We start from the raw sequence: 10,146 nt of genomic DNA, 5'->3' as shown, positions 1-10,146 counted from the left end.
TTCCCTCAACTCCCACCCCTCAGCCAGCTGCAGGGAATCCTCCTCCCAGCCCTTTCAGCGACTTACTGTTGTGCCCCCAGCACCGGCCAGTGGTATATGGGCTCAGCTGCATCCTCCAGGTATGCTTGAGTAGTGGTTGGTGATAGTGGAGTCAACAGGGAGAGTTTATATTGTATATCATCACAGAAAAATCATTACAGTTGTGAGTCAGCAACTTCCTGACTACAGAATTATCAAACTGTAACTGTCAAAGGGTAGGTCTCTGCTGATGTGTTACAGAGCTTTCGTACCAGACATCACTGCTATAGCAGTGCCCTTGACTGACTTGCATAAGAAAAATTGGTTGGAATAGAGCCTTTTGCTCTCTTCACAGGTGCCGTAGATGTCTGGGAAAGCTTTGCAGAAGAGGAGATGAGGAAGAAAGGGTTATTTAATCTTGTGTATGTTAGTAACAGATTGTCATCCAGGAAAGGAAATTATGCCAGAAATGAGAGTGCTTTGTAATTTTGTGAGCACTTAACGCCTCACCAGAAAAAACACCTCCACAGAAGAAAAAAAAACCCAAAACAAAAACCCAAAAAACCAAACAACCAGCACACACAAAAATCAACCCCTTCCACTTCTTTATGGAAGAACTGTAATGGTTTAGGCAGACCACTCTCCTCAGGAGTGGCAGCAGGCTATGAAAAGGAATGACCCTAAACTCATAATCTTTATACTTGGAATTGATTAAACTTTACCTTGCAGTAAAAGGGCAAGGTTGCTGAAGTCTTATTGATAGATGTTTGAAGGGCAAATGCTGTTGTGTCACTGTGGGACTCAGTCCATACTGTCCTTGTGTGAGAGGGAGATAAGTGAGTTCTGTTCAGTGTGTGTGTTCATGGTTGTGTTTTTCTCCCTCAAGAGGAGAGTGACTAGGTCAGGTGGGTCCTTGCGGAAGGAATGGAGATTGCCCCTTCGAGGGGAGGAAAGGGCCACCTTAAAGCAGAGGAGATTCCAGAGAGTTGTAGGATGGAGCAGGAGGTGGAGAGGAGGAGAGCACAGAACTTGGGAACCTGTAGTTTAACAGAGAAACTTGAGATCAAAGAGCCCTGACAGGATCAAGAAGCAGTCAGCCAGCTCTCAAACAGGGTAGAAAGAAAATTTCTAGAGTACAGTTGGCTGGAAATAAGGATCTGTCTGCAAGGGCTAGAGAGCAATGCGGGGATTATAAATAACCCCTTTGTATTCCTATTAAGTCTGTCTTGATCACCTTCTGTTAAAAAAGTTTAGGGTTTTTTTTCTAGTTTCTGTGTGATAAAACATGTCCTTTTAAATATAAGAATTCTTTGTTTGGGGATCTTAGTTTCGGGAAAATATATGAGCATAGATTTGGCTGATTTGGAGTTTGAACACAACGTGCTTAAAAAGTTCAAATTGGTTCATGATGGTCTGATCTTTTTTAGTATGTCACAGAAGAGCTCTTCTGATAGAAGGTCTACAAATCTTCTGATCTGCAGATAGTAGATAAGGCTAAGGCAGAATAAGATCTAGTGGCCGGAAGCTGGAGCTGGGTAAAGTCAGGCTGGAAACAGATGCATTTCTAGCTGTGTTCATAATTAACTTTTGCTCAAATGTTCTTGAGATATGATGGATTCTTTGGTTTGAGTGTTTAAACCAGCCTTGGTTGTCTGCAGGGGTGTATCCTAGGAATTGTTCAGTGAAGTTTTGTCTGTGTTCGTGTGGGTATCTGTGCAAGATCATAAAAGAATGAAATACATAATGATTATAATAACAATAGTATTGCTATAATCATACTTGTGATTATTAATGAGTTTGAATCTGTTGACTCTTATTTCTTCTCACACTTTACTCTTGATGAGGACTATAAGTCACTAATGTAAATGCTGCTCCTGGACCATGAGGGTTGGATTGTGTCTTGACAGTGTGAGTTGTAGGAAACAAGTTTGGTTTAGAAGCACCAGGGAGCTCTGCAGCAACATGTGGCTGCTCTTGGATAACGTGGAATTCTGGTATTGGCTTCCTAAGCATACCTAGGACAAGAAACTCAGTGCAGGAAAAATACTAATTTACTCCTTTCTACTCTGGTATGGTCTTTAGCCCAAAGACTCTTTCAGAGCTTAGAACAAAAAAACCCTAAACAGTAAATCTGTATACAGGATAATGAATGCCTGGGCATTAGGATAAAGGAGTGGTTATTCTGTAGAAAGTAATCTAATTTAATTGCTTTGGCCTTGATTTTCTCAATGATACTGACTTTTCTATCTGTTGCAGAGTATAATTTTGTGTTGCCCAAGTGCCCTTGTATGGCATTACTCATTGACTGATAGCAGGATAAAGACTGGCTCTCCATTGGATCACCTGCCTATAGCCCCATCCAATTTGCCCATGCCAGGAGGGAATTCAGCCTTTACACAGCAGGTGAGCAGTCTTTAAAAAAGGGAGCTCTTGTGGTCCAGGATAATAACTGTATCTTAGGTCTTTCAGGATTTTCTTTTCACGTTGTGTGATAAGCAGAGCTGGAGGTGCTGTCTTGCTCCCAAGGAATTAACTGCTCCCATTCTGCTATAAGCAAGACAGTGATCTCCCTGGAAGACAGGCAAAATCTAACCTTGAGTAGAATTACTGTCATGCTCTTTGTTTTCTGATAACTTTATACACAGGACTTCTAAGGCATCTTTTTGTGTGTTTACACAAGTCCATTGCTTTTAGGTTCGGGCAAAGCTGCGTGAGATTGAGCAGCAGATAAAGGAACGTGGCCAGGCTGTGGAGGTTCGCTGGTCATTTGACAAGTGCCAGGAAACCACAGCAGGTAACTTGCTGTAGGTTAAAGTTTCTCTCCCCCTGTTCCATGTGTTACCCTGAGAAACTTCCTGTCTGGAGATTTTTTTTTTTTTTTTTTTTTTTTCTATTTGCTGCCATTGGTGTTTACTGTCAGAAGTGAAAAAACACAAATGGCTCCTCTTTCTTTCCAGTGCAAAATCTTGCATGGGTCTGTTTCCCCAGATATAGGGGGAGTTTCTGTTGCTGGAAGCTGGAAATGTGTACCAGAGAGCTATACTGTCATATACATGCCATGTTCTGATTGCTTTCCCCTAAAGTCTGCTGTTGGCTGCTGTGAAAGTCAGCATACTAAGCTAGGTGGACTCTTGCCTGACTGGTACAGCTTTCCTTCAGCAGTCTCCTGAGCAATGAGCTCACAGAAACTTTTGTTCCAGAGTCTGTTGTACCAGTTGCCAAATACACATTTCTCTTCTCTGTTCTTTTCTAGGTTTCACTATTGGCCGGGTCTTGCACACTCTAGAAGTTCTGGACAGTCACAGCTTTGAAAGATCTGACTTCAGCAACTCTTTGGATTCCCTGTATAACAGGATATTTGGGCTGGGTCCAACCAAAGATAGTCACGAGGTGCCTTGGGTCTTAGCTGCTGGGCCCTGGTCTTGAATGTTCTTGTTTATATTCTATGGTTACTGTCCTGTGTCTGCAGAGAGCTGACTAGGTAGTGGCGTTTGGCCAAGAAATGCGATCTCCATTGAAAACCATTTTGTGCAGCCTTAAGCTAGGGAGGTACCAAAGTGAGGATGGGGGGGTCTGTGCTCTAGAAAGTCTGTGTTGACAAATACATGTGAGCTTGAGAGAATCCACACAGCTAACTGAGGAGAGTCTCCTGATGGAAGACATCAGTGTGGATAGCAGATTGATGATAATTACGTGTTATATATCTGAGAGAAGTAAATGCTAGCCTTGTCAAATTCTGGCAGATGCTTCCTGGGAGTCTGGGAGCTCACACTTCAGGTTCCTCTTAGCCTGGCAGTTGACGTATTTATGATGTGTAGGACCATAGTGCAACCAATACTGCATTGGTTCCTGGAAGTGCACTGCAGGACTGGTAATTTGCATACTTCGTATAATGCTGTCAAGAAGCTGTGTTTCACTCTGTGCTAGGATTAGCACTCCATAGATGTGCTGCTGGAAGACAGATGATTTTCTGAAGAAAAGCCAGCCTGGAGATTTGTCAAGGGCTGTGGATCACCTCGTGTTGCAAAGTGGAGTCAAAGCAGAGACAAAGCAGGGGCACTCTAGCTTGACATCTGTCCTCCTATTTTAAGAAGTGGGGAATGTAGCAGTCTAGCAGGCTGTGCTCTGCTAGAAGTAGACTCACTGTTATATCCCACCTGAGGCCTTAGGACTGCTCACCTCTTCTGTTTGGCTCAGGTTCTCACTGTAGTGCTTATCTCAACAGATCTCCCCAGACGACGATGCAGTGGTGGCCTTGCTGTGCGAGTGGGCTGTCAGCTATAAACGCTCTGGACGCCACAGGGCTATGGTCGTGGCCAAACTCCTGGAGAAGCGTCAAGCAGAGATAGAGGCTGAGGTAAGTCCTTATTCCTAGAAGGCTAGCAGCAGTAAAGGAGAGCAGAGGTTACCTAACTACAGTTATCTAACCATTACGCCAAAAGGCAAAGGCTGATCAGCACAATGCCTCTTAACACTGGTGCTGTTAATTATGGCATTTACTCCATGTAACCCAAAGTAGGTCATAAATGAGCCTGTGGGACGATGTGTATCCCATTTCGTGGATATGTTTGAAGACAGTTGATAGCAGTGCAGAAGTACTGGCATCCTTGGAGACTGAAGTGGCTTACAGAAACCTCTGTGGTGGCTTTTCTATAAGTGCAAGATAGGAAAAGTCTCTTGAAGACTTCTTTTTCGGGGTTTATGAATAGTGAGTTTCTCCTCTGTGACAGCAGTTGGTACTTTTTTTTGTTTCCACAGAGATGTGGAGACTCTGAAGTTGTGGATGAGAAGGGTTCCATCTCCTCGGGCTCTCTCTCAGCAGCCAGCGCTCCTGTCTTTCAGGATGTCCTTATGCAGTTCCTTGACACTCAAGCTCCTGTGCTAAGTATGTAATAAGAATTTGTGGTCTCCCAGTTTCTAGCTTTCCCTCTCCTGCAAACTTTGAGTTTGTGTGCTATACTCTTGTGTGTACATCTTGAATGTACCTCTCTGGCTTCCTTGTGATCCAGAGCATACCTTGGAGAGGGAGGGAAAGCAGCCTGGAGGGCCAGGTAACAGAAAGATAATGCAGAAGCACTTCTGTTAACAAAGTGTTGGCCAAGAATAAATGAGTATAGCCTAATCAGGAATTAATTCAGGCTGAGAACTGGAGGGAGGTTTCTAACTAGTGAGTGACAAAGCTCTGGAATAGTCTCTCAGTAGAAGTACTGCAAACAGATTAAGGGGGACAGGATACGACTCTGAATGATTCAGGCAACTGTTTGTATGCCCAGGAATGGCACTTCCAGACTAAAGTCCTGTGCCTCTGGTCTGTGAGACTACCTGGAGAGCTTTTGACTTACTTAATTGTCACCTGTTGAAACTGGGCTTTCTGCTTTTAGTCCCTATTGTAATCTCAGAACTGTGTATTGGTCACTTACCATGTTGAGATCTCTGGAAACACTTTCTCTAGCCCTAGGTTAGGTGGCTGGTGTTGCTCCAAGTGTTGCAGAAAGACTCTGATAGCTCTGACTCTCTATGGTGCCCTTTCAGCTGATCCTGGGAAGGAAAATGAGAAGGTGGAGTTCTTTAACCTGGTGCTGCTGTTCTGTGAGCTAATCCGACATGACGTCTTTTCTCACAACATCTACATGTGCACGCTCATCTCCCGGGGTGATCTGGCCATGGATTCTCATGGGCCTCGCCCTCCCTCACCCTTCGATGACCCTGCTGAGGAGCATGACAGGAAGGAGACAGAGGGAAACAGTGGCATCAAGCTAGAGGTGAGAGCACAAGGACCATGGCCCTCCTGTACATGTCCGCATGTTGTGGTTGCCCATTTTTACCAGCTTTGCAGCCTCCTTGCTATTACCTGCTGGAGGATGTACCAGTGACTCGTGCTTCTCCTTTTCCCAACCTATTTCCATAGCATTGCAGTTTCAAAAGTAGAAGGCTGTGTTCAAAGTGGCTGGAAAGGGCCTGCAGAATGTAAAGGGGTAGACAGAAAAATCTTAGACTGCTTGGAGCACAGCAGCGTATCATGAGGTGTTGTGTGAGGCCTGGTCATGATGTTTGCAGTGTATTAGGCTCCAACTTGCCAGGCACCATGGGTGTGTTGGCACATTGCTGTCACTGTCCAACATGAACATTGGCTGCTGTAGTAAACAAATAATCTCTTGTTCCCTGGTGCATCACTGAGATGTAAAGCTGCTCTGTCTGTTCCCAGGACACAGGTCTTTCTGAGCCCATGGATATCGACCACAACTCCAGCATGCTCTTTGATGACATGGAGAAGACAGACTTTTCGGTATGTTCCTGCATTTTCTACTTGCTACTCAGTAAGTAGGTGAGTATGTTGTAGTGGGACTAGGGGCAGTACGTGCCTTGCTTTTGTGTGAGTACTCCCTCTCTACTGTAGAGTCAGTATTCTGGAAGTGGCTGAGTTGTAAGGCAGCTGACACTGTAAAAAGGTCCATATAACCTGTTCATGTAAGTCAGGATCCATCAGAGTAGAGTGAGTCCTAGTGATTCCTGGGATCTCTTACGCTCTACCAGCTGGCCACTACCAGCCCGGTGTTTGGGCAGGGTCGAAAGTGGGCTGCTTGGATGTGGATGTGAAATAGATAACCATGGTAGTGCCAGGAGATTGGGAATGACCAGTTACTGTTGGCAGGGGTTTTCTTGATCACCTGGGAGATGACACAGGTCTGCTGTCATTGTACTGTGTGGCCTTCAGTACTTCAGTTTTACAGTTCTTCATAATATTTGTGGGTATGGTTTGTGGTTGCAGAATGCTTTGAAGCACTTAGTAATAAAAACAATTTGTGGTGGTTGAAAAACCCCTGAGTATCTATATTTCTCCAGACATTTCTGGCCTTTCGAGGTACATGTTAGGCAGGTGTGATATGCAGACCTGTGTGGCTTTCCTATGGCTTTCCCAGAATCCTCGCTTCTTCTGTAGAAGTGCTTGTTCCCAAAATCCTAAGTCATGGTTATTTATTTCCTGTTGCTTTTGACTCAATATACAACATGGACCAGAAGCAGAAATGGGAGTAGCGTCTTAGCACATTGCCTTGGTCATTGGCCTAAGAACTGGGTGTTTCTACAACCCTCCCTCTTCCTGCCCCTTCTTAGGCCTTCCTTCAGCAATCTTCACTGTTGCATGACCATGTTTCCGAACTACTTTTTCTTGTTCTTACGTCTCCCTAGATGTTTTCTCCTCCAATGCATTGTGAATCTAAAGCCAGCCCTTCCCCTGAGAAACCAGATCCCGAAAAGGAAGCAAAGCCTCTGCTGAAAGATAAGTCTGTGGAAGGAATGCTAGCATCCCTGTATGACCAGCCTCGGCACATCCAGTATGCAACACACTTTCCTATTCCTCAGGTATGAGACCTGCTCATAACCGCTCCCCTGTTGCTGCCTTGTGCTCTGGTCATGAGGCTGCTGTGTTTCCCTGCCGGTACTGCTGTGGGTGGGTAAGGAGCAGTCATGCTTTCCTGCACTGCTGCAGGAGGTAATCTGCTTAAGACGTCTCCTTGCTTACTCCCAGAGCAACTTCTGAGATGAAGCTTTCCTTTTTCTTTGAGACCCAGGTGTGAAACAAGATTAAAGCATTCAGTCTCACAGTTGCTAATGCAGTTGTCTCTTTCTTTTCGTTCCTTAGGAGGAGTCATGCAGCCACGAGTGTAACCAACGGTTGGTAGTTCTTTTCGGGGTTGGAAAACAACGGGACGATGCTCGGCATACAATCAAGAAAATAACCAAAGACATTCTGAAAGTCTTAAACAGAAAGAGCACTGCAGAGACGGGTTAGTAGAGCTTGAGCCACTCCTTTCTGAAGTAGTAGTAGTAGTATCTTTCCAGTTGGCTGGCTCCTTTGTATGGAGTCTCACAGTGAAAGGATTTTATATAATCTACAGTGCCTGGTAAGCTGTATCAGTCACTGAGAGTCTGGAATGGTGCTCTGTTCCCAAACATTCTTATCTGCTGACAATATCTGTTTATTGGGAATTCTGAAAATTCTGAATGTTTCTTCGGAAGAGAATTAAGTCATATCAGGTTCACAGTGAGACACCCTGGCCAAAACTTTGGCTTTTCAAATTTTATTTTCTTTAGTTCTTGCATTTAGATCCCTGCACAAGAAGCAAGGATCTTTGCCTATGCATTTTTGGCAAAGACCTTGATTAAATGTAGCATGGTGTTATGCTTGGGGCACATGCTAAATGCATAGGATGAGAAATTTGGATAGCCGTGTCAAAATCAATAGAAAGCCTCTGACTTCCATCAGCTGAGAATCTGGCTACAGTTTTTTTCTTCTCCTAGTCTGATTCCTGAAAGGCAACTTGAAATGTGGTAGAAAGATGATTCTAAGAGATGGGGTCCTCTGACAAATTTAGAGGCTGAACATCTCCAAACCAGAACATCTGTTCTCATCAGGGAATCAGTGTGCCTCTAAATTGAGAGAGAAAGTATTTTCCCGCTCTGAGGAATACCTCCACTTGGGATAAACTAGATGTTAACCCTACTGTTATTCTGGGGTTAGGAATTCCTTCCTCAGCAGTTTATTGTTTTGAATTCAAGATGGTCCTTATCAGCTTAAGGTCTGGGACTCAGGCTTTTTGGCGATGCTATATGGCAGGGGCTGGTCTCGCTGAGGGACTAGCAGGTGCTGATGGCTGATGTCTAGCCCTCCCCTGTTGAGAAAGGTAGCCTAATACTCTTTTCTGATCCTCCCAACTTTGGTAGGTGGAGAGGAAGGCCAGAAGAGGAAAAAGAGCAAGCCAGAAGCATTCCCAACAGCGGAAGATATCTTTGCAAAGTTCCAGCACCTTTCCCACTTTGATCAGCACCAAGTCACATCTCAGGTATGAAACTTTCAAGGCTGCTATCCTTCTTGGGACCTGACTGTGTCCCTTTGCGCTACCGAGGGCAACTTCCTGGAGGGAAGGGGAGGTTGTCTGCTGAGGGACTTCTGCAAGGGGAGATAGTACTGTGTGTCATCTTGCACTTGCAGGTATCTCGCAACGTCTTGGAACAGATCACCAGCTTTGCCTTGGGAATGTCATACCACCTGCCTCTGGTACAGCACGTGCAGTTCATATTTGACTTGATGGAGTATTCACTCAACATCAGTGGTCTTATCGACTTTGCCATCCAGGTAAGCGCAGTGTGCTGAAACGCTTCTTGGGGAGGGGTTCATCAGCCTGAAAGGCAGCAGATCTGTGCTGCAGTAGTTGGGCTGCTCCTGGGATCATTGGTGACCCTCTGACGTGTGTCATGGAGGTGGTCAGATTAGGTGGTCATTGCGGTGCCAGTGCTTCTGGACTGCAGCTGTTAAGAATAGGTTGTTTGTGGCAGGTAGTCATACATGTTCCATTCTGAGGATTATTCTTTCAGAGGCTTCAGGGTTGTCTCCAAAGGATTTGCATTGCATCTCTGTCCCTGGCTGCAGCAAGGCCTTGTTGTGAGTGAGAAGGGGATCATCTGTCTCTGGCAGCTCTCCCACCTTGCTCCCCTGGAAGGATCCTTGGCACATGGATCCTGCTAAAATCCTGTTGCTGTTTCTGCAGCCTATGCCAGGTGTCTCCTGAAGCCTTGCTATGGTTGCTGACAGAACTGAGGCTGTTAGCCTTAAAAAGGGAGCCAAGTGAGATTTATGCAGGACAGAATTACCAAACAAGCTGCCTGCTACTATCTGTGGCCATATCCCAATCGCCCTCTGATACCCAAGCACTGACAGCCCCTTGTACTGCCCAAGTGAAACATTGTGCCTAAGTATGAGGTGCCAGCTGTTCCAGGGGTACATCTCTAGGCAGAAAGGACCTGCCAGTCCCTTTCCTGGCAGGTCCTATAGGCTGTGGGTGTGGTGTGCCTGCTCCATTTCTGACCATACCTTACCCCTGTGGCTGTTGAAGGGTTTTTCTGTCATTGGGTGCAGTTGCTGAATGAACTGAGCGTGGTGGAGGCAGAACTGCTGTTGAAATCCTCCGACCTTGTTGGCAGCTACACCACCAGCTTGTGCCTGTGCATCGTGGCTGTGCTGCGGCACTACCACTCCTGCCTTATATTGAACCAGGACCAGATGGCTCAGGTCTTCGAAGGGTAAGGGAATCTTCTGCTCACCGCGTGGAAGGAAGCAGCTTGTCTTCT

General features: G+C 45.5%; 1 protein-coding gene across 1 annotated transcript in view; it reads left to right on the top strand.

Moving 5' to 3' along the window:
- LOC104627732 (mediator of RNA polymerase II transcription subunit 12-like) overlaps nucleotides 1–10,146 on the top strand; it is a 36,495-nt gene that overhangs the window by 5,625 nt on the left and 20,724 nt on the right. Inside the window, 13 exon segments of the mRNA XM_010296078.1 lie at nucleotides 1–119; nucleotides 2,275–2,421; nucleotides 2,713–2,812; nucleotides 3,272–3,408; nucleotides 4,244–4,375; nucleotides 4,777–4,903; nucleotides 5,551–5,780; nucleotides 6,224–6,304; nucleotides 7,207–7,380; nucleotides 7,661–7,805; nucleotides 8,743–8,861; nucleotides 9,011–9,154; nucleotides 9,935–10,098. The exon segment at nucleotides 1–119 is cut by the window's left edge and continues 44 nt beyond it. Of these exon segments, the coding sequence (XP_010294380.1) occupies nucleotides 1–119; nucleotides 2,275–2,421; nucleotides 2,713–2,812; nucleotides 3,272–3,408; nucleotides 4,244–4,375; nucleotides 4,777–4,903; nucleotides 5,551–5,780; nucleotides 6,224–6,304; nucleotides 7,207–7,380; nucleotides 7,661–7,805; nucleotides 8,743–8,861; nucleotides 9,011–9,154; nucleotides 9,935–10,098 (1,819 nt within the window).

Source organism: Phaethon lepturus, unplaced genomic scaffold, assembly GCF_000687285.1.
Source record: "Phaethon lepturus isolate BGI_N335 unplaced genomic scaffold, ASM68728v1 scaffold50031, whole genome shotgun sequence".
NCBI lineage: Eukaryota > Metazoa > Chordata > Aves > Phaethontiformes > Phaethontidae > Phaethon > Phaethon lepturus.
The sequence above is the reverse complement of the archived record's forward strand: the minus strand, read 5'-3'. Positions and strand labels throughout refer to the sequence as shown.